Here is a 25820-nt window from a genome sequence, read left to right as displayed (position 1 = left end):
ATCGGCGCAATTTCCGATGAAACTGTTAAGATCGTATCACTTTAGCAAATAGCTGCCATGTAAACTAACCGCGACAAATCATGTTCTTGTAAGGAATCTTTTTTTTAAGATGTGTTATGGTTATTATTTTTTATTTAATTTGCTTTATTTTATTTTTTTGTATACTTTTTGATGATACGTATATATAATACTTCAAATCTCAAAAGTGCTTAGAAAATTTTATTACCACCTCATCAGTACATTCACTGCACACCCCTACTCTCCGACTAGATTTTCCAATTTTCTTCAAAGCAGCGACAGCACGCCTTACAAGCTGATTTATTTCTTTAAATTATATATATATTTGTTGTTACTTACAAACAATATGTAAATGCATACATATCTACCAATATTGAGGTGGTTTTTAAATGTAGTAAACAATTTTTTATAACTGAATAAAAATATTAATTTTAGTATTTTTAGTTTCCCTAAGAATAGTTGAATTTTTATACAAGAACTCAATTTGAGAACACATTTGAAGGCGACTCTTTAAAAAAAAGGGTTTTTTTTAGGAATAATTGTATATTTTATTGTCCTAGCTACACCCTAATATTTTTCTGTGAGTACTTACAAATATATTTGGGCTTTCTACGCCCCATTAGCTGGCGCTTTTGACAGTTTTATTTATACTCATGGCGTATCATCGAGAGGCATTTTCAATTTTGGCGCGCAATTCCAACACTTTTCATGAAAGTGTTATGAAAATGTATTTAAGTGTTACATACAAAGAAATATGTATACATGCGATCTTTGAGTTTAAGCAATAGAAAAGTAAATGGTATTCAATAACACACTATATATTATATTTTTCACAACTAACTAATCATGTTAATGAATAGTGATTAGTCATAAAAATACGTGAGTTCGATAGTGAAATTTTCTAAATTATAATTGGCAAGCGATTTTAAAGTCACAACATAAAATATTCAGACCAAATACGTTTCAAAGATATTCTGATGGCATCAAAATATCTTTCAAATTGAATTTACGTCATATACACTCGTGGTCACGCAAACCTTACCACTACACTTTCTTAAATTTTTTTCGGACTTTTTCGTTTGTTTCTTGCTTTTCTTCAATTTTGTTTTTTTTATGTTTATAGTAAGCATAAGTAAACTAAATTATATTATCTAATTATAATTATAGTTTTAATTTATTACGTTTAATGAGTAAAACACAAATTTGCTTTTCTGTGCTTATATATATATATATTGTTTTTAAAGTGTTATAACGACTAAACTCCGTGTTTCAATTAAAAAAAAAAAAACAAAATTAAATATTAATTTCAATTATAGTGTAAGTGAAATTAATTAAAAAAAATAAAAAATATAATTTTTTCATCGCATGTCAGTCTTTTACATTTCGACTTCAAAACTAATGCGCTATTTGCATTATGTCCAATTCAATGACATTAAATTGACTACAGTACACTTTCTAATGACATGTATTATCAATGTGTCGAATAAATAATTCGAATTCTTGGCTAATTCTATAGCATGAGAAATGTCACGTCAAATTGATTGACAAGCAGACATTTTACTTTCTACAAAAAGTTGCCAGATTGGGTCTTAGAGTTTTCATTAGTTTGACTTTTCCTGTCAGTGAATTTGACGTAATGAATATTCAATTTAAAATACATTTTAATATATTTAATAGTTAACTCAACTTTTAATTTAATGTTAATTTAACTAGTGTTTTCTAGCTTTTTTAAGGTGTTAGCAAAAATAGTACATAGATATATTTAAATATATTTTTAAAGTTAAGTGCTAGCAAAACTATAGTTCTACGTATCCTAAGAGGAAGCGTAAGCCTATGGACCATAAATATTCTTTGGCCATCAGAGCTTAATATAGAAACATGAGTGCACTTTTCGACGGATATTATTGGTGAAATTTGCCATTTTAATATTTTCACTACAAAAATTATATTCAAAAACTATATTAACACTTGTAAGCGACTAATTGTACACTGTTTAACAAATGCATAAATTCTCAGAGCGCTTGTCATCAGAAGACCAAAATTCAAAGAAAATGAAATCAACTAATTTCCAACAATAACACATGAAATAAATTAATTAATTGTGACTGAGTGTGTGGCGAAATTGCAGTTTGCCAAAAATTATACACATAAGCCTTCATACACACACATTTTTAATTGACAAATAAATTTGGAAAAGCTTGGCAACAACTCAAACAACTTATAATTACAAATGAGTGGATGTGTGTGTATTTTTTCTTAAATTCTTGATTTGTTGCAAACATTTATTTTCAGCTAATTCTTTATTATTATTTTCTGTCACTTTTCATGCTTGTGTTAATGATTTTTCTTCAGTATTTATTTCATTTATTTACTTAATTTTTGCATCAGCATATTTATTTACAATTTCTTTTTTATTTATCACGTGAATCATGCAGTTCTATTTTTATTCGAACATATTAACTTGGCTTAACCGAATTATGCATAGCTTATCTTCGCTTATTATTACTGTATATACGCTTTCTTATGCCCAATGAATAATTACGTCAGCGTATTAATACTTTATGACGTGAATGAAATAGTGTAAGTGGTTAACCGTTATTGTAATTGAAGTGTGTCAACGGATATTAATAAGTGATGAATTATCATAATAAAACAATTTTGCTACCGTGCTCCAGTGATGAAACGGGAAATACACCATATAAATTTATAGTTACATCAAATACTATACATATATTTATGTCAAATATGCAAACAATCAGAGGGACATTGGTTCAAGCATGAAAAAGCGGAAAATGGTGAAATTGTAGAAGCGTTAGTAAAGTTTCACTCCGTACTAGTTTTCGTACCAAAAATTTGCAAAGAGTACCAATCTTATAGGACCACAAAACTTGGTAATTTTCTAAGTTCCTTTAAGCTTTATTATCTATAACTATTAAGTTTTATTGTACGCTTGCCATCTTTGTAAAGAAAGATTCATCTACGATTTTGTTTGTAGAACAAAATCTAATTTGTTTAATTAAAAAAAAAAATGGTGAAAAACATTGAAAACTTTTATATATCTTTCCATGCAAAAAGGCGGCAGGATTTGGTAATTTGTTTTTTTGGTCCAAAACGTTTTATAACAATCAGTAAATAATTGAACGAGTTATGTGGTGATGTCAAAAAAAAAGCAAGCAAGCTGAAAAGCAATTGAAATTGAGCTGTATTTTTTTTATATTCTATCGAAGACGCACACCCATACTGCTTTAGGGCTTTTCAGCTTTTGTCTGTTTGGAATATAAATACGTTTTAAATGGATTGAAACTTTAGTTGAAAAAACGCTAAATAATAATTTAAAAAAATAGTTCCAAGTTTTTACGAAATTTATTTTTAAAATGTTTTAACACGTAAGGAAAGGCAAAGTTTGAGTATAACCGAATATTTCATACCCTCAAGGATTAAAGCCAAAGAAATATCTTCCTATGCATACGGCTTGTTAGTTATATGGGGTCTAGGGCGAGTCTTCACCTGATTATATTCATTTTAAGCACAAATATGCACCGTTATAGAAAAACTCGCTCTTTCAGTTCGATTAAGATAACTCACTAATGGCTGATGTATGCGGTATAAAGTCACCCGAAAGTTCAAAAATCTTTATATTGTATTACGTATATAGGACTAAAGAAAGTATTGACCCGATCCAAGTCAAAGCCGACTATAAGCACTTGGTACACTTATCCAGTGCCCAGGAGATTAATCAGGTTTGGTTCGATTCAGGCAATTTTAGTCATAAGGTGGCACACCTCAAATACTCTATTTGTTGAAAGTTTTATTTTGATATAGTAATTAATTCTTGATTTGTATTAAATTGTGTTATGAGAAGTAGGCGTGGCTGTAGTCTGATTTCGACCATAAAAACATCGGAGGAATGTACGTACTAAATTAGGTTGAAATTGGTCAGGCGGATTTCGAGATATACATAGATATGTATGTTCTCACCTAAAAGTGGGCGACTAATTTTGACCCCGACTTCATTAACACCTTGTCATACCTCGGGTATATAATTTTTGATTTATCGGCTTTAAGTAATTTTTAACAATTATAAAGAGAATGAGTGGGGACTTATCATCCGGTTTAACCCATTTTCGGACTGTCGCCAAGGAACAAGTTTCAAGAAAATATAAAAATAATATATGCACATTAGATCGGGTCGATTTAGAGCGAACTATAAAAACTTAAAAATCGTGTTTACGAAAAATGTTCTACGGATCATTCTGAGCAACTTTACCTAAAAGACTAGGGATATAAAACGAGCCAGACACTTTTAAGGCGATGAAAACCGAATTGAAGGATTTCTAGAAGGCCAACCGTAAAAAGACTATTTCCGACTGTTTCGAACTGGAAAAATCCTTGACCAAAGTGCGTTTTATAGTACGAGGATACTTTGAAGCAGATTAAATTGGTTTGGAGGAATAAATAAAGAACTTACATTTAATTAACAAACTCACTTTACTTTTTGATCATAGTAGTTTTTATATTTCTAAAGCATTTAAGCACCTTAAGATTAATATACGAAACCACTTTAATTTCTTGTTAATTTCTTATCTTCTTTGGACCTTATCTGATATTATAAATTTTTTTGTTTGACTTTTTAAATTTTACACGAACTTAAGCATTTATTCATAAGAAAAAGTATATATGTGGATTTTGTTGGTTGTGAGAAATATGTATATAGATAATTCAGTTTGAATTTTAAACAGTAAAAAGTATAAACTTAAGACTCACTAAAAACTCACAAAAAATTCAAATACAGAATATAAATTTTCAAGTAATTACTTATTTTTTCTAGCACTCTAGTCCATAGAACGTTATTAATTTTGCTATAAATGTTGTTCTGCTTAACTCAACATAAGACATCTTTACTTATACATAGTACAGATATATATACAGCCTTTTATCGATGTATAATTAGTCATCAACGCCTTTCTTTGACGTCGAAGATAATATATTGACCCAATGTTTATATTTGGCCTGAGTATCACATATACACTGTATGTATATTTATATGTAAAAGTTTATAATTTTAAACAATTATGAACATATTTTCTTATCGTGTGTAAGTAGAGATCACTTCCTTCCGCGATTCTTATTGCGAGTTCAATGCTCCGTTAATTATTGCTTATGCTCAGTCTTTTGCGATTAATTTCATCTTGTGATATTAAAAAAATATTATATGCTTTTGCAAACCAAGTAGATATATTTGATATGTCTTTAATTTGAAGTAAAGTTTAGAATACTTTTTCATTATTATCCAGAAACATGTGTACAGTATCACCCCAACCCATTGGAAACCAGGAAATTTATTCATATAGCTTTGCGTTCGGAGTCAAATAAAGCTAAAATTATTACGGTATATGAATACAATTTTTTGTATAATATTTATTTGAAATATAATTTTTACACAAAATTGAAAAAAACTTCAATGTCTGTACCTGCATTATTTCCAGAAACTGCTGACGCAAGCATTGCACAAACATATGTATAGCATAAAGTAAGCCAAAATACACACATTTTTGGCTTCAAGGCGATAAGATATCGAATTCACTTTTATAGGATTTACCTCTAGTTATCAATATAAGAAACTTTCAATTTCAAAGCAAATATAAGGCTAATTCGCGCTGACTATACAAATAAATCATTCTTTATATTTATAAGAAAATTTTGAATTGCATTCTTTTATTATTTTTTTCATGAATTAAATTAATTTTTTTGCAATTCTCTTTTTGCGTTGTAAAATATTGACTTTTATGAATATTATCACAATGAAATTGAGAAATTTTATTTTTAATTCGGAGATTGAAATTTTAAATTTTTTCACAAGGATTTTTTTTAGTTTTTCACAGTGTAAGCGTATAGTTTTTTAAAGTGAAATGTTGTTTTGTTACAATCACATTTTTAAATTGCAAATTGAAATTTTGAATATTTGAATTTTTTATCTTGTCACAGCTAAATTAAGAAAAGAAAATTTTACCAATTTTTTTACTGTTGTATGAATTTCTATAATTATTTTTATGTCGAAAATGTAAGTTTTATTCAAAATAAAATTTGGTAAATAGAAAACTTTACAAAAAATAATAAACGAATTTAAAAATATTTCTTAGTACATTTATTATTTTTTTTTAAGCTAACTTTTTCGTTTTGTTTTACAAAGAAAATTAAATTTAAATTTTTAAACATTTTTTCTTCTTCTTGAATAATTTTTATAATATTTTCGCTATAATTATTTAATTAAATTAAAATTTTTTCTATTCTAACGAAATTTAAAATTATTATTTTTTTTTTGTTTTATTTATTTTGTCTTAAATACAATGTTTTGTATTTGATATTTTCAAATTTTTTCACACCGCTTTTTTTTAATGTATATCGTCACCTGAAATGCAAAATAACGTATCATCAAAAAATTCGAAATTGAGTGTCTTATTGTTTACGCTTCACTACTTCAAATTACGTACATAATATTACATATGTTCAAAATTATCAAGTTCTGCGCTCAGGTATAAAGCAGTTTTAACCAATTTCGAAATTTTGTTTCACTCATGTTCCATTTTATTTCGCGTTTCATTCATGCCACTGTAAATTTCCGAAAATGTTGTTGCGTTATTTTGCATTTCAGGTGACGATATTATATATTCACCTGTCCAAATAAGTGAAAGTTTAGTAATCCTTATTAAGATTTCAATTCACGCAAGCGTTGTGTGTAGCGGAATACCCAGTTATATTATTTGAGTTCATAAATTATGCAAGAGCTGACGTGTGATGCTTTCGCACAATAAAAGTAAAGTGGACTCACTGAATTATATGAATATTAATTAATTATATATATTAAAAATTTTTCATTGAATTTTTATATTGAATGCAATTTTTCTGTTTTCCGGGAATTCATGAATGATTTATGGGTGGGGACTCTTCGATTTTTTATTTATTTTATATAAATGTTTTTAAAAAATAAAATTTCAAATATATGCATATATGTGTATTAATATACTATATATTTTATTAAATATGATTAATTTTTTTTCCTAACAATTTATTATCTATAAATATTTAATATTATATGTCCATACATTTGCAAATAAATACTATATTATATTTTATTATTTTTTCCAATAATGGAAATAAGCAAAATATTTTTTTAAACGAATTACTTAATTTTAATTTTTGCTTTTTTGATCTTTTCCGTCTTCATTTATCCGTCAACTTAAAAGTATTTTGTGAGCATTTGTCCGCATGGATTTGTTTTGATTAGTTCAAGGATTTTGCTTTCATGTCACTTATTGACATTTGCTGTCTGTTAATTCTTTAGGCGCATTAAGTGTGTTTGTACATAATATTTCTGGCAAAGCAAAACGTGCCGACACATAAAAATAAGTATAATTTAAATATGCGTACTATACGCTCATATAAATATACACTCATTCAAGTTGCCTAAGTGCGTGGCCAGCACTCACTTATTTGTTTGGTCGATGCCGGAAGAATTTTACAGATTTTTTTATTTTACAGATTTTTTTTCTGTCAGATAACTGCTGTTTTGAAAACTTCATTTTGTAGATGCTTTTATGACCGATCCATACTATAATTTTGCGCTTTATACAAATATTAACATCGGTGATCTTCCCATGATTCATTAAAGAAGATAGGCCAAGTATCTGTCATATATAATTATTACAGCTTCTATGTGCTTGTTTTAGTATACACAATTTTTTTTTACCTAAGCTTCTTTTGTTTGCTCACTCAACCAGCTTTTGTTGTGAATAAATTATTTTGATTGATTGCCACAGATTTGCTGGGATTTCGGCATATTTAAGGTGTGGTGAGTTTTGCAGTACAAAGAAGTGTGTGAATTTTTAACACATTGTAAATTCTAACAGGTTTTGAAACAATTTCCACGCATCAAATTCAAAATAGCAAAAGAAGCTGAATATTAGAATTCTCTAATGAAAACCGTTATGTCACATATGCATATATACTTAAGTTAGGTTAGAGGGCCTAAAACGAAGCACACAGAGTATAGTTTAGACACTTTCTGGAAGTTGAGATTTCATATTGCAAGCTGTTAGAATTGGAATTTAATCTTTATGAAAACTCTAAATTTGTCGATTTCAATATATTTATTTTCGATAAAGACGCTCTAAATGAATGTCCATTCCAAAAGCCCACGAACTTGGTGTAGATAGCTTATACCATACCAGAGATATTATCTCGATAAAACTTGCATATAAATCTTTTGGTCTTGTCTCAATACAGATCTTCCTATAATAACCAAATTAAAAATACACTGGAGCTGTTCTACTCCCAAAAAATATCAAAAACTTTAGTTTTTTTCCTTAATGTTACACATCAGTAGTCAAGCCAATCTTGCATTATGACGCTTTGGTGTGGTGCACCACTGCCATTAAAGTTTGATACAGGAAAACGTTGGAGCGAAAATCTGCACAATGGCAACACTTCAACGTCTGGACTTGAAAGTTACCAATTACACATACGATCTACCAGCGGAACTCTTAGCTTATAAACGAACACATCAAAAATGACTGATTTGGAGGGCACCGGCATCTATTGCGTGGCGCTAGATCTCAGGCGACCTTTCAAGCTGTCCAAATAATTCAGTATCTTCCAAGTAGAAATTTTTGCGATCATTAAAGCTGTTAACAACGCAGAAAATTACAGAAGAATATCGATATATAAAAGTCCACGACTTTACACATAGAAGGCACTACTATAATTAAATCCATATGATTTTTTGTTAGCCTGATCTTCAAAAAGATCGTGTATATATTTAAACAGCTTTCGGATAATGAGTTTGCGAATTGTAACATTTTGAGTGATGTTTTGGTATTCTAAAAAAAGTACTAAAAGGAATTTCGCGTGTGGGTAAAACAATGTTTTTTGAAGGGGAAAAACACAGTTGAAATCAAAACTTGGTTCGATGGTGAGTGTTCTAACACCGCCTCAGGAAAATCAACTATCTGCGAGACCTGGTGAAATAAGCACTGAAGGCGGTGAACACAGTAGACACCCAAAAGAGGTTGTTATAGACGAAAACTTCGAAATAGTCAAAAATAAAGAAAGTGCTATTGCATCAAGACAATACACAGTTTCACAAGACATCCATCCATCCATCGTATTCTCCAGATCTGGCCTCGATCTCGAAAAGTTGCAGGGTCGCTATGATCAGTGAAATGTACAATAGCGGTTGGTTTTTGTGTTGTATTACTCCGACAGCAGCATTTAAGGCAATAAACTCACATCGCATTGCATCAAGATGTCCTTAGAAGCAGGGAGACGGTTGTTGCCGGAGAGTGAAAGCATTTGCACAGGGTTCCAGGCCACAAGGGCGCTCCAGGGAACGGAATAGCTGATGAGTTTACAAACGGTGCCATCTGCTTGACTACCGAATCAGTTCGAGAAAGGCTGACAGATGGATAAGGGGAAGATGAAATGCTTGAACGCCAAGATAATATACAAGAGAGCGGAAGAAGTGCACGCAAGCTTTTTACTCATACGATCTCGAAAAGAATGCAGGACATTCGTTGGCCTAGTCACAGGTAACAACTTTCCGACATCATGAGACATGAGAGGAACGTTCCGACATCTCCTCTGCTTATATCTTGCCTTATATATAACTTAGGCTTAGTTACCTAAGAGCTCCGCGATTTGGTGAACTGGATGAAGTATCAGAATTAGATTCAAGTCTCTATTAAGCTTCGCAAAAAACGTGAGGTCCTCCACAATATAAACTTGCGCTCATATTAATAATGAACTTCCATCTGGCATTGCAAATGACCAATTCATCTAGATATATCTTGAGAACCAACCGTTGTAGCCTAACCCAACCTAACTTTGATTAAAAATTTAACATCAAAAGGTAGTATTATTCACCATAAAGCGTTACAAATATCCCTAAGTACATAATATATGGAAATCGTGCTGACTTTTGTATTTTATAGACATATAGACAATTTTCAGCAACTAAAGTGAACAAAAAATAATTCAAAAGTTGACTGCCAATGAACTAGGAATAACAATATTTAAAAGTAAAGTACTAAACTAAAGTACTAAAACTAGGCTTCAAGCAAAAAATCTTTAAAACTTTCGGTTTTTGTTAACCATACATTTTAAGGCAAAGTTTTCAAAAATCAACTTCAAATATATTTTAAATATCAAGAAAAAAGTGTTCAAGGTCAATTTCTCAACCATGTTGTTTTATATTTGCATTTCATTTTCGCAAATTAATGCAAAAACAATATATCTGTGCAATTCCCTCATGCTGTTTATTTGCGGCATTAGCACCTGTTGAGTTTTCGCTATAACTTTTATGCATATGTTCCACGCGTTCCACCTGCTGAACACTAACTACTTGGCGGCATTTTTGCACATTTATTGTTCTCTTAATTAAAAACTCATTAAATTTTTATGTGAGAATGCACGAAGTTAGGAAATTTGTAGAACAAAGATAGTTTACCGCGATTTTTATTGTTTTTCTCATATACAAATATATTTATTTAACTTCTACAAGAGCCTATGAAGTTTGTTGAAAACACTTTTGTTATTCCATTTTTTGCTAAAACAACTCGACACTTAAACCAAAATATAATTCTCAAATCAAATCAAATATTCATACTCACATCAAAGTAGGCCGCAAATTCGTCGAACAGCGACTTTAAGTCCCGTTGATTGCGCAGCATCAGCGGTAAAATCTGTGTCTCGTGCAGCGCCAAAATCTCCTCTACATTACCGAGCAAACGCTTGCGATTTTCAGCGCCTTTGAACGACTCGGGTGCATCCGAGCGCGCATGCAGTTCACCGTAATTCTTTATACCCTTTCGCAAGTTATTTACATAATTCGCTTCGGTTTGTATCACTTCATCGATAATGAAGCTGATTTTCTTCGAAGCATAGATTTCACTTTGATCGCAGGGGAAGAGATTCTCCAGCGACAGAGTGTCTTCGTCCTCGTGACTATAAAGAGCGGCAGAGAGTTGAAAGTGGTTATAATAAAGAAATTTTGTTTAAAGGTTGTTGTTTTTAAGGTTTTAAATTTTATTTAGCATTTTGAATTTAATTTTTTTTTTTGTTTAGCATTAAACTCAAAAGTCTCTTTAAAGCAAAAGTTTTAATAAGTCGTGGTAATCAGCATACACAATTTAATTAATTTCCACTTTATTACTTGTAATTACACTCCCACTCACACACATACACCACATACCGATATTTATGTCTGACATAAAACATGTAAGTACAAAAACAACTAGAAATACAAACACTTACTATTCATCGCTGAGTAAATCAGGCAAACAGGGCGTATGTGGAATGATGATGTGATTGTTGCCATTGTTGTTGTGTAACAAATTGATGGAATTACGTGCAGATGAGGGTGGCGTTGATGAGCACACCGGCGCTGAGGGTATATTTGTAATGGAGCTGCAATACAAAAACACAAACAAAATGATCGTGGCACATGTGTGTATGTATAAAGAGAGTTCGTAAGGATGCTGATAAAGAGAGGGTGAAAGTGATGTGGCGAGATTCGAACAAAAATCTCATAACTGAATATTGAAGGATTGTGTATTTGAAGAAAATGTAAATATGTCGATAAAACTCGGTAACAAATGACAGAAATTTTGACAGAAATGATGAAGAAGAATAAATAAATAAATGGTATACAAAACTAACAGAAAACAGATTTTTTTTTTGATATTTTATATTTTTTAAGTTCTTTCCCCAAAGACAATAAAGCTAACAACGTTAGTCTTAAAAAACAAAATATGTGAAACATATGAAAAAAACGTGTGGTACATTTTAATTAAAAAATGTTATGAAAAAATTAAATTTGATAATTTATACATTATTGAAAATTAAAATTTAATATTCCAGATTAAAAATTAAAAAAAAATAACTAAATTCGTTTTTAATACTAATAATATTATAATATTTTTTTATATATCTGATTAAAATTTTTTTTTATATTAAAATTGATTAACTAATTATTATATTAAAAAATTTGTAAATTTTTATAATTTTTTGTAGAACCTTTTTATAATAAACAAGAAATTATATTAAAATTCTTTTTGTATTTAATTTTTTTTTTTTTGAAAAACTATTAGTTTCTAATTTTTTAAATTAACTACCCAAAAATTCTGAAAATATGACAAAACACAACAAGAATTATTAAGAATAAAGAGTAATAATCAAAAGAAAAAAAAATAATGAATTTAATCTGATGAAGCATTTCCCAGCAACAAAATTACAAAGACAAATCAGACGATGTTGTACAAAAACACAAAAACAAGAGATAATAGCGATGAATATTTTTTTTCCAAAACAAAAACTCATTAAAAAATTTGTGATAGAATCATTGAGTATTTGCTGCTTAAAAATGTTTTTTGTCTAGAAGACATTTTTTTATCAAATTTGATTTAAAATACAAGTCACGTAAGCTTCCAAACGCTGCTTTATTTAGATGATAGCACTTAAAGCAATGAAATCAAACCCGCTTTAGAATACTATGCCGGTTTCACTGCACTGAAACTGAACAAATGTTTGTATGTGTTTCCGTCACTGAATATGTCATTGTTTTTAATTGAAACATTTCACAAACTTTTCATATATATATATACATATTTGCATGTATGTATGTTAGGGGACATATAAAAACTTATTTTATAGCACAAACACTATTTAAGAATTATTTACACAAAAACAAAAATTAAAAAACATGGTATCTCTTAAGTAAATATGTATTTTTCTTTTATTTTACTTTATTTTAATTTATATATTTTTTATTTCCATTTTCAATATTTTTTTTATTAAATCATAATTTTTATTTATGTTGGAATGTATTTTTTTTTAATTTTCTATATGTACATTAAAGCGGGTCGATTTACAGGGAACCAAAAACCAAAAATTCGCTTGTGCTGGAAATGTTCTACAGATCATTCTGAACAACTTTGCTTTAACTTTTATCAAGGCGAAGTTTTTAGGACTTTTTTGAAATACGAATAAAATTTAATAGGTGGGTGCCTTTTGATATTCAGTTGATCAGTTGTCAGAATATAAAAGAACAGACAACTATATCACATATCTCGAAACCGCTTTTAGACTCATAGACCCTCAGACAAAGTTTTTTAAAATGATCCGTAGAATATTTCTCGCATACTCGATTTTATAGAAAAGAATCTACCCCTTCTAATGTATGTACATACGTACATTACATTTATTCATATATTTTTCTGCTTTTTTAACTTGAAATTTAATTTACAAATGTTTTGCAATTTTAAAAATTTTCAAATCTTTTGGTTCTATTAATGATTTTCTTTTTTTTGCACATAATTTGTTTATTATACCCAAACAAAATTAAGATTTTTTAAGTGATTCCATGAAAAAATTGTATTTGTGCAAAATTTTTCGTAAAACTTAATCCTCATATATTTGGGATATTTATAATATTTTTTTTTTTGCAATTCCTGTTGTGATTTTCTAACAGGTTTTAGCCGCGCTTATTTAAATTATGCTTAAAAATATTTTTTTTCTCGCGACACCTACTCGTCACTGTGTTCACTCTTTTGTTTTTGCAATTTCCCATTTTCTGCACCATTTGCAGCAGTGGCTTTGCCATTTGCCGGTGTTGTTGTTGCCGCTGTGCCATCTTCGGCTAATAAATTCGCGGCGGTTGTTAACTCATGTGCCGATTTCACGCGCCGCGTCGTTTGATCCGTTAGCAACGCATTCAACAGTTGCAACAAAGCGACGGTGATAAAAGGCAACGCGGCAGTGGTGGCGTCGAACCACGTTAACTGTATTAGGCCGTATAACATTTTCTTAGCGCGTCGTAGGAAGTGAAGGCGAGTTGATCAATTTTGATAATTTTTTTCTGTTAAATTTCTTATTTATTTGTAATTTTTACACTTTTTCAAAGAAATTTTCAAATTAACTTTTTTCACAAATTAAATAAAACAAAAACACCAATAATAATAGCACAAACGTCACATCGCGCTCTCGCCAACATCGATACGGTTGTCACAAGATCGCAAACTCAACTGAACGCGACAACCGATTTGCTATAAATTTTGTTGAAATACATTTTTGCCATAACAAAAATAAACAAACACGTGTACAACCTTCTCCGACTCGCTGACAAAATATTTTCTCAATTGAGCTTTGCTTTGTAAACATAGAGAGTATTTTCCCCACAAAAATACATATACATACGTATAAATGAAATGTATGCGTTTAAAATGAAAGGTGTGTTTGTGTAGCTCACGGGCCCGCCATATGATAAGCGAGATCGCACGCTATTCCAGTAGAATTGCGGCGATGACATCACTGTGGCTTTGTATCCGGCGATTACAGTCTTTCTCGCTCTCAGTGGTTGTTCTCTCATATTATATACGAGAGCTCCCCTAGAACTCTCAATAAACATTTTTATAGCGACTTTATCAAAGTGCTATCAGCTGTTGCATTGAATGAAATGTTTATTATGGTATTTTGTTTATAAACAAACTGAATCAATCAACGCTGTAATGTGATTAGCTCTAGGGAATTTTGTTTACATGCGCTCTGTTTACGTGTGTTTACCTGTTGAATAGAATTGCAGACAGCAATATGACAAGGCATGATGCTATAATAATGCTTACTGATAATTGCCATGAGCATTATTAATTGTTTATTAAGTAAATAGATTTTCGAATATTTTGTAAAAAAAAAATATCAAATCCGTACAATAAAAATGAATTTAAAGAAAATAATTATTTTTTATGTAAAAAATATGCTTATTCAATTAAGCTACACAAAAAATTATAAAGCAGCTGAAGAACTTTTTAACAATTATATCCCTCAATCTCGACATGTACATATTGCCTACATTTAGAGGCAATAGTAATTAAAGTTAAATTTTTTTGGGAAGGTACACATATGATAAAACAAACGCCTGACGTTTTCTCTGGGAGAAAAATTTTCAAGTAACACTAAAAACGTAAACAACGCAGAGACACGAACCACCAGTGGAACTTTCAACATCTACACGGATGGCAAATGCTGTGGGCGCCCGATTCTATCTCGCGGAACTGGATCTAAGGATAATTTCCAAGCTGTCGTAATATTGCAGCATTTTCCAGACAGAAGTTTTTGTGGTCAGAAAAGCTGCTGAAATAGCTAATGGCGCAATAAACGATATAAGGATGCCTCACAAGGCGTTCATGGAAAAGCTGATGAGATTACGAAAAGCGTCATCGCTTGGCTACTGAACCAGGGTTAAGGAATACGCAAGTCGCTAAAAGCAAAATATAATAAAATATCCGATAGAACTGACAGACACACAGGTCTCAGGTAAGGTCAGGTAATTACAGGTCCTTCTCCACTTGGGCTTTTCAACGGAGTGGAGGTCTTCTTCTTCCTCTGCTTCCCCCGGCGAGTACTGCGTCGAATACTTTTAGAGCTGGGGCGTTTTCGTCCATTCGGACAACGTGACCTAGCCAGCGTAGCCGCTGTCTTTTAATTCGCTGAACTATTTTAAGGTCGTCGTATATCTCATACACCTCATCGTTCCATCGAATGCGATATTTGCCGTGCCCAACGCGCAAAGGACCATAAATCTTGTCATCTATTTGTCATTGTACAGTCAATAAATATGTCAGTGATTACTTTTTCACGTTTTTACTTCTTTCATTGAAAGAACTCTTATTTGTCTATTGTAAATGCTCCACAGATTTAGAGAATAATTTAAAAAAAATAAGCTATTAAAAAATCGTCTAATGGTTTCGACATCTTCCTGTTCGCTTATGTATACAAAATCTATTAAATATTTTAAGTGATGTTTTGTACGTTAGACTTAGGCTCTCTACCGAACATAGTTACTATTAAAGAGTTTTTCATCAAAACTCCACATACCCCTAATCGAAAGGTATAATTTTCGTTGGATATATGGTTGTCCAAGAAAAAGACCTTGTAGCCTTTGGTTACAACTTAGTCCGACATATGCGCGAAAAAATCACTTTACGCTCTTCAAAGACAACTTATAGACTAATTCAAGGTGTATAAACAGGTATAAAACTTTTGATTAATGCTTCTAGCTTATGTTATTTCTGGAACTACCATTACTATGAATATGAAACTGAAATATAGCTGTTAAGTCCGCGGATCTGTAGTCACCGCATATACAGATGTCGGAGACCTCTCTTAAATCTTCATATGTTCGATTATAGGGTAAGTTTTAATCTTTAAAATGTCACGCCTACATATTATTTCCTATCTCAAACTGTTTTGCTGCAGAGAAAAAGCCTTTCAAAAATTCACTTAACTGTTTGGAAACGGGCTTAAATGTCTAGGTGTCCACATATAATATTATAAGACCTTTTTTTGGGTATTGAACTAAACCAAAAACGTGTTGGCCTCTAAAATCATATAATATATCTAAAAAACCGCTTCTTACATAAACGGATCTCAATAACCATAAAGGACTCAAATCAGTATCTAGCTCCATTTCACAAATCTATTCTGAAGAACTCTTATGCATAAAAACTCTAGTATCTACTACATTAAGATGTTCAAACATTTCAAAATATTGTTTTTAGGTAGACAGCTGGTAGACTTATTGAGGAGGTGGAGAAACATAAAACCTCCGAAAGCTACTTTAGAAGTATTACATAAATACACTCCTTTATTTGCAAAAATTACGCTGCAGTTTTCTAGAAATATTTAAAATTTCTGAAGATTTTTGATTCTGTTGAACAAAATAATATTATAATTACAAAAGCTGTCTTTTTAATATCAACAAAACTGCAGACACATGGACGTGATGTGTTACGACCCTTCTAATAAACGAAATGATCTCAGCACAATTAAAAATTTTAAAGCGAAAAGCAGCAAAAACAAAAATACCACTTGCAACAAATTAACGTCGTCATGTGTCGACACTTGTATGCAAATTAGAGCAAATGAAGACGGGAACGCCAAAAATGCCAGCCACTGAAGAGCCGAAGCACAATTGTAGGCTGCGAACATAAATAAAGCCAAAAAAGTGGCATAAATGTTCAGAAAGAATGTGAGGCGACAGATTTTTGCGAGAATTCTTGGAATCAAAAAATTTTTATTGTTGTCATTACTTTTTGCGAACGCCATCGGCACTGATCTTCCGAAAATAATTTTCACTGGTTTCTCGCCTCAATTTTACGACTGTATGTGTGTCAATGCATAATAAATATTTATATCTTCCTAAAATTACAATAATGATGTCACGCGACCTCACTCAAGCAATTGTCTGCAATTGTGTTTTTGTACAACAAGTGATCGTGGCACGATCATGAATGCCACCGCAGACAGCACAACAGCTCACATGTAATTGCCAGCAATTGTGTGCGGCGCGTGTTGCATAAGAGCCGGTGGCAGCTAAAGGGGATGCTGTTGCAAACGAGGCACTTTGTGTGCATCTGGCAGTGGCCGATATTCGAAACCGCGAAACTGTGCATTTTTATACCTTGATAAGGGTATACTTATAAGCATATACGACAAGCGTGACGGTGTGGATCGATTTAATCATGTTCGTCTATCTGTCTGTATATACGCAAACTAATCTCTCAGTTTTTGATATATTGATGTAATGTATCGTGTAAAATCTTTTTATTTGTCAAATTATGTTTATGAAATTCTGTACAGACTACTTTACAAGGCAACGCTACTATCTAGAAACATATTGCTTAGATCGGACCACTTTTGCATTTACGAGGCAGCCACGGAAACTGACTGACAAAATCAAGATAAAGATTTCTTCATAAAAGATTTTTTTTCTTAATAAGTAACCCTAAATTGAACCAGAAGCATTCCTATATGGTTAGTTACCGAACATTACTTCCAGAACTTTATGTTAAAGTTTCTAGGAGTCAGAATTAACTATTCTAGCCGAAACTTTTGTGTCGTTCATCCTTCTCAAACGCAAGGGCTTTATGAGTTTCACGGATGCTGGATTTACAGTATTACTGTTTCATATGGCTAGAAAGAACTATCAAAGCGTAAAAACTGCGACTGTGAAAAGTATTTTAGCGCAAAAGCAACCAAAACTAATGTTATTTGTTTATTTGACATCATTATTACCATATACAGGGTTTTCCAATAAGAGTGATATGATTTCTTAAAAAACAAGTAAGGAAGGGCTAAGTTCGGGTGTCACCGAACATTTTATACTCTCGCATGATAAAGTGATAATCAAGATTTCATTATCCGTCATTTACATATTTTTTTATTTTGCTATAAAATTAATTAGAATTAAATTCTGAGAGATTTACCGATATTTTCGGTGAAAAATTAGGATAGGTTAGGTTACACACTGAGTTTTTCGTGTTCGATATCAGAGACCTTGAAAAGTTATAGTCCGATTACGATAATTTTTCCACAAGGGATACCTCAGCTCAAATACCGTATTTGTGTAAAGTTTTATTCCGCTATCATCATTGGTTCCTAATGTATATATTATACAGAGAAGGCATCAGATGGAATTCAAAATAGCGTTATATTGGAAGAAGGCGTGGTTGTGAACCGATTTCGCCCATATTTCGTACATGTCATCAGGGTGTTAAGAAAATATTATATACCGAATTTCATTGAAATCGGTTGAGTAGTTCCTGAGATATGGTTTTTGGTCCATAAGTGGGCGACGCCACGCCCATTTTCAATTTTTAAAAAAGCCTGGGTGCAGCTTCCTTCTGCCATTTCTTCCGTAAAATTTAGTGTTTCTGACGTTTTTTGTTAGTCGGTTAACGCACTTTTAGTGATTTTCAACATAACCTTTGTATGGGAGGTGGGCGTGGTTATTATCCGCATTTTTTAACTGTATATGGAAATGCCTGAAGGAAACAACTCTATAGAGTTTGGTTGACATAGCTATAGTAGTTTCCGAGATATGTACAAAAAACTTAGTAGGGGGCTGGGCCACGCCCATTTTTCCAAATAATTACGTCCAAATATGCCCCTCCCTAATGCGATCCTTTGTGCCAAATTTCACTTTAATATCTTTATTTATGGCTTAGTTATGACACTTTATAGAATTTCGGTTTCCGCCATTTTGTGGGCGTGGTAGTGGGCCGATTTTGCCCATCTTCGAACTTAAGTTTTCTATGGAGCCAAGAAATACGTGTACCAAGTTTCATCATGATATCTAAATTTTTACTCAAGTTACAGCTTGCACGGACGGACAGACAGGCATCCGGATTTCAACTCTACTCGTCACCCTGATCACTTTGGTATATATAACCCTATACCAGGCTCTTTTAGTTTTAGGACTTACAAACAACCGTTATGTGAACAAAACTATAATACCTTCCTTACCATCTTTGTTGCGAGAGTATAAAAATACACTATGACACAATGAGAAAAAATTACATGTCATGGCATAATACAAATAATAAAACCAAAACCAGGCAGAAGAACACACGATCATGCAATTTCAGACCTCAAAGCCTCACCCCCTTCATGTTGAAGGCCCTAGAAAGGTTAATTGATATATGATACACATCAAAACTATCATAACAGAAAATTTATATACTGCACAACATGCATACATAAAGGATCGATCACTGGAAACTGTCCCACACAAGGTATTAAATGAAATAGAAGGCTCTTTTAAAAATATAGAGGTAAGCACGATCCCTGACTCTCTGACACATTGCGACATAGGCAACATGATGTGGATATGGATACAATCGATGCCATGAACTCAACGGCACGAACAAGTTATAAAAGCAGAGGGACTCTCTGGGAGATTTAATTTACTATACCCAGCGAAAGAATCAAAGCAGTAAGGGCTGTTTCCTTCCACAATCAATGAGCTTATGAAAAGAATCGTACGAAGGTCACACCTATGGGCCGCCAATAATGGCCCAAGGGTTAACCCAAGTAAGACGAAACTGATGCTATTCACGAAACCAAACTACCCCAATTTCAACTTCCCTCAGTCGGTGGTGCCACAATTTGTCTCAACAAAATATTTGGGTGGTCCAAAATGGACTGCGGTATAGGGACGGCGGTATAGGGAGGATCTTGATAACTCTCGATCCTTCCGTCTACCAAACTCAGCTGGCATCTTCCAAGTGGAGTTCTAAAGAAGACCTTTGTAGTTCTACTGAACAACTACGGGAGAATGCAAACAATGACCGCACAGACATCAGGCACTACTAGCCTTGTAGTTACCAAGGATCAATACCAACTTGGTAAACAAATGTAGGAGGCTTTTAAGCTCACTGGCAGGTCATCTTCACTTGTCTATAATTTGCGTTTCCGTTCACAGAAATATTTCCAGTAACGAAAAAGCAGACTTAGTGAGGAGCCTCTCTAAACGTATCCGAGGCGGGGATATACATATTACTAGGTCCGTTAGGAACGATCAAGTGGGAGCTCAATACAAGATTTGAACAAATCACTCATAAATAATACAATAGAATACAACCAAATGTAAAATAGCGAAACATATATGGGCAAAACATGACAAGATAAAAAGTAAGGACTTATTACACATGTAGGTTGTTGTTGGTATCAAGCATATTTCCTTTAACAGTCACCGAGATTATGGAAAGAGCACTTCGAAGGTTAAACCTATGGGCTAAAAACAATGGACTAGGAGTTAACCCAAACAAAACAGAACTGATGCTATTCATAATCAGAACCAAAATACCTCAGTTTCAACATCCGGTACTAAACGGCACAGCACTCACTCTATCCCCAACAGCTAAATACTTGGAGATGGAGATTGACACCAAAATGTCTTGGAAAATAAATATAGAAAAAAGAATAAACAAAGCATACATGGCCTACTATACTTGCAAGAGAATCGTCAACAAGAATTGGTGCCTCAAACCATGCATAATTATGTGGATGTATACGGCTGTCATAACACCTATACTCACATATGGAGCTCTGGTACGTATGTATATGGTGGCCAGCGCTAAAGAAACAATACAATATTAAAAAATTAAATGGTGTACAAAGAGCAGCATTTGCGGGTGTTACTGGTGCAATCAGGTCATGTCCGACAATGGACATTTATATTCACAAAACAGCAGCTATTCTTCTTCTTCTTAATTGGCGTAGACACCGCTTATGCGATTATAGCCGAGTCAACAACAGCGCGCCAGTCGTTTCTTCTTTTCGCTACGTGGCGCCAATTGGATATTCCAAGCGAGGCCAGGTCCTTCTCCACTTGGTCCTTCCAACGAAGTGGAGGTCTTCCTCTTCCTCTGCTTCCCGCGGCGGGTACTGCGTCGAATACTTTCAGAGCTGGAGTGTTTTCGTCCATCCGGACAACATGACCTAGCCAGCGTAGCCGCTGTCTTTTAATTCGCTGGACTATGTCAATGTCGTCGTATATCTCGTACAGCTCATCGTTCCATCGAATGCGATATTCGCCGTGGCCAACGCGCAAAGGACCATAAATCTTTCGCAGAACTTTTCTCTCGAAAACTCGCAACGTCGACTCATCTGTTGTTGACATCGTCCAGGCCTCTGCACCATATAGTAGGACGGGAATTATGAGTGACTTATAGAGTTTGTTTTTTGTTTGTCGAGAGAGGACTTTGCTTCTCAATTGCCTACTTAGTCCGAAGTAGCACCTGTTGGCAAGAGTTATCCTGCGTTGGATTTCTAGGCCGACATTGTTGGTGGTATTAATTAGGGGTATGCGAATCCAGTTCGATTCGAGTCGAATCGAATCCTTAGGTGCTTTCGACTGAAAGTCATGACTTCAAAGTCATGACTGTCAACAGTGACGTGAGTGCCAAGTCGCGAGTGCGACGACTGTTTGTTTGATGACAGGAGATATTTCGTCTTGCCCTCGTTCACTGCCAGACCCATTTCTTTTGCTTCCTTGTCCAGTCTGGAGAAAGCAGAACTAACGGCGCGGGTGTTGAGGCCGATGATATCAATATCATCGGCATACGCCAGCAGTTGTACACTCTTATAGAAGATGGTACCTTCTCTGTTGAGTTCTGCAGCCCGAACTATTTTCTCCAGAAGCAGGTTGAAAAAGTCGCACGATAGGGAATCACCTTGTCTGAAACCTCGTTTGGTATCGAACGGCTCGGAGAGGTCCTTCCCGATCCTGACGGAGCTTTTCGTGTTGCTCAACGTCAGTTTACACAGCCGTATTATTTTTGCGGGGTTATCAAATTCATACATCATGGCATAAAGGTAGCTTCTTTCCGTGTTGTCAAAAACAGCTTTGAAATCGACAAATAGGTGATGAGTGTCGATTCTCCTTTCACGGGTCTTTTCCAAGATTTGGCACATGATAAATATCTGGTCGGTTGTTGATTTACCAGGTCTGAAGCCACACACGGCTTTAATCTTTTACACAGTATGCTCGATAGAACTTTAAATGCGATTTTGAGGAGACTTATACCACGATAGTCGGCGCTGATTGTGGAGTTCCTTTTTTGTGAATTGGGCAGAACACACTTAAATTCCAATCGTTGGGCATGCTTTCGTCCGACCATATTTTACAAAGAAGTTGATGCATGCTCCTTATCAGTTCTTCGCCGCCGTGTTTGAATAGCTCGGCCGGCAATCCATCGGCCCCTGCCGCTTTGTTGTTTTTCAGACGGGCAATTGCTATTCGATTGCAGCTTCTCGACGTCGAACCTTCCTTGTGTTTGTTGGCGTGCGTTTTTTGCTGCACAGAGGCGGGTGCGAATTTTGGCTGCAACAATATAGTGGTCCGAGTCTATGTTAGGACCTCGGAGCGCACGCACATCTAAAACACTGGAGACGTGTCTTCCGTCTATCACAACATGATCGATCTGGTTGGTGGTTTTTCGATCCGGAGACAGCCAGGTAGCTTGATGTATCTTCTTATGCTGGAATCTAGTACTACAGATAACCATATTTCGGGCCCCGGCGAAGTCGATCAGCCTCAACCCATTTGGGGATGTTTCGTCGTGGAGGCTGAATTTACCGACCGTAGTGCCAAAGATACCTTCTTTGCCCACCCTGGCGTTAAAGTCGCCAAGCACGATTTTGACATCGTGGCGGGGGCATCTCTCATAAGTGCGCTCCAAGCACTCATAAAAGGCATCTTTGGTCACATCGTCCTTCTCTTCCGTCGGGGCGTGGGCGCAAATCAGCGATATGTTGAAGAACCTCGCTTTGATGCGGATTGTGGCTAGACGTTCATTCACCGCAGTGAATGATAGTACTCGACGACGGAGTCTCTCTTCCACCACGAATCCCACACCAAACGTTCGCTCCTTTATATGGCTACTGTAGTAAATGCCACAAGGACCTACTCATCTCAGTCCTTGTCCCGTCCATCGCATTTCTTGGACGGCGGTGATGTCAGCCTTTGTTTTTACGAGGACATCAACAAGATGGGCAGCGGCACCTTCCCAGTTAAGGGACCGGACATTCCAGGTGCATGCCCTCAATTCGTAGTCCTTATTTCGTTTGCCATGGTCGTCATCAAAAGGGGGGTCTCTCATCCGAGGCTGGTTCTGACTATTCACTGGGGGTGTTTTTTTACGTGGCGGGTCCCAAACCCAGCGCACAACCCTATGCAGGGGATGCTTCGCCTTCTCACGTTAGCTCGCCTTCAAACGGATGTTCTTAGGCTACCCAGAGGATACTTGGTCAAAGACCGGAAGTCGTGAGCTGCTTGAGTCACATGTAAAAGAATCGTTTCTGCCCACTCCCAAGTGAATGGCAATCAGAGAGCTTTCCTCACTTGCGTGAACTTCTACACATGACTCCATCCTCCAAACAGCAGCTATTGCGGCGATAAAATTAAAAGAATTGGGAGGTTGGAATCAGCAGAGCTACGGACATAGTGTAATCCTAAACAAGCTCACCATTAATAAATCAGACTACATTCTCTCAAAGCTGGACTTCAATAGACACTTCCAGGTGAGGTTGCCACCTAGACGTGAATAGAGAAGAGGTTCAATAGGAGAGGAGGATACCATCTCAGTCTATACCGACGGGTCTAAAATGGACTGCGGAATAGGCAGGGGGTATTTTCCGCTGATCTAGGCATATCTCTCGCTATACGCCTACCGAACTCGGCTAGCATCTTCCAAGCAGAAGTACTAGGCATAGAAAAAGCCTGCAAAGCTCTATTAGAAAACCACGGGAATATAAATAAAACAACTATATTTACGGATAGCCAGGCGGCGCTCCTGGCCTTGTCTTCACCCATGACAAATTCCAGCATAGTTCACAACTGCAAGAGAGCACTAAGCTCAATAAAAGACAAGCTCCAACTAAACTTGATGTGGGTTCCCGGCCACAGGAACATTTTCGGTAACGAAAAAGCAGACGAGTTGGCAAAGGCAGGAGCTTTCCTCAACGAATCCTAGGCGGAGCAATACCAAGCCCGCTAGGATCGATCAAAGGAGAGATCAATAGACAATTTCAACAAGTTGCAAATAACAGGTGGAAAAACATTACGAAATGCGGCATAACTAAACAATTATGGCCAACATATGACAGGAAAAGAACCAACGACTTATTAAATAGGTCAAGAAAAAGTATTTACAGAGTAACAGCTACCACAACAAGGCACTGCCATGGCTGCGGAGTAGCAGGGAACAAGGAAACGATCTTCCACTTTCTCTGCACAGATCCGACACAAAACACTTCGAATCCATCAAGCACCAAACCTTGAATGGATTTCCACTGAAAGCATATCGGACATAAGTAGTTCCATCGAACCTCAAAATGGTTTGAGAGAGAAGGTGAAACGTAATAGCAGATACAGGAGGTTCTACGAACATTGTATCAAAATGGCAGATAAGTGGTAATTGAGCCCGATAGGGCTGCACTCCTACCTACCTGCCTATTACATAGGTCTAGGGAAAGTATGTACAAACTTCCAGCTACCATAATTAGGCATTAATTTTTTGAAAACAGACATTCAAAATTGTGATGCCCTATAACAATATTTGTCACAGCTGAAAACTTAAAGGGAATAAAGAAGCGATTTTATACTTCATCTGTGAGTACCCTTATCCATCACAAACCAAAAATCGAACTCTTGGGAGCCATAACTGACATATGTTAGTAGTGTAATAAATATATGTAAGTAGTTTTATTGATAAAATTATTTGAAATAAACAAATAGTTTAAACACAACAATGAAAGGGTGCCCCAAAATTAACGCAAGATAATAATTAAACAGGAAACACAATTGTTAATCTTTCAATCGTAATTTTTTTAATTAGTCATAAAGTACATAGGATAGGGGGTAGTTTATGGAATAACACATCGAACAAATGGCCTCCCCGGATTTCCACCAGTCTCCTTCTTTAAGGCTCGCGAGGTTGTAAGCTTTTTGGATTTTAAATAATCATATTAAAAGGGATCAAATGGTGTTAATTCACACAATCTGTGATGATATTTCTTATCACCAAAACAAGAGAGTACATATTCTAAACTATCAGTTATCAATTTGTTTTTGTTTTTTCAGGGTTGTCAACGCTTTTCTTTTCTGCATTCTTGCCTACATACCTACTACCATATAAGACCAGGATTCCATTGCTACTCAACCTGCTGTCTTTTATGATACTGTGGGTGACTCTGTTAATTCAAATCCTTCCACTTCAATTAATGCTAATAGTACTTTGAAATCGATAGTGAGCAATAGGAATAAAAAAATATCCGCCTGCTTCAACTGTCGTGGGTGTTAATGACAATTGTGCTCTTGATGTCGCCATTTTTAAGAAATGGATTCATTAGTTTAATTAATCATATTTTTCCTAGTCCGTTTTCTGCAACTCCCCTAATGGTTGTTGTCT

The 25820-nt window shown here is 34.3% G+C and overlaps 1 protein-coding gene across 2 annotated transcripts in view; it reads right to left on the bottom strand.

Moving 5' to 3' along the window:
- LOC105228693 (pleckstrin homology domain-containing family G member 4B) overlaps positions 1 to 14108 on the bottom strand; it is a 42029-nt gene extending 27921 nt beyond the window's left edge. The window contains exons 1-3 of one of the 2 annotated variants that reach the window (XM_049452325.1): positions 13600 to 14108; positions 11326 to 11478; positions 10683 to 11016 (exon numbers count right to left, since the gene is read on the bottom strand). In XM_049452325.1, the coding sequence (XP_049308282.1) occupies positions 10683 to 11016; positions 11326 to 11478; positions 13600 to 13871 (759 nt within the window). In that variant the 5' untranslated portion in view covers positions 13872 to 14108. The remainder of the gene's footprint in view (positions 1 to 10682; positions 11017 to 11325; positions 11479 to 13599) is intronic. The other variant, XM_049452326.1, reaches the window with a different exon arrangement.
- Positions 14109 to 25820: the final 11712 nt, after the last annotated feature.

Source organism: Bactrocera dorsalis, chromosome 3 (genome assembly GCF_023373825.1).
Source record: "Bactrocera dorsalis isolate Fly_Bdor chromosome 3, ASM2337382v1, whole genome shotgun sequence".
Classification (NCBI taxonomy): domain Eukaryota; kingdom Metazoa; phylum Arthropoda; class Insecta; order Diptera; family Tephritidae; genus Bactrocera; species Bactrocera dorsalis.
This window is presented reverse-complemented; position numbering and strand designations above follow the sequence as displayed.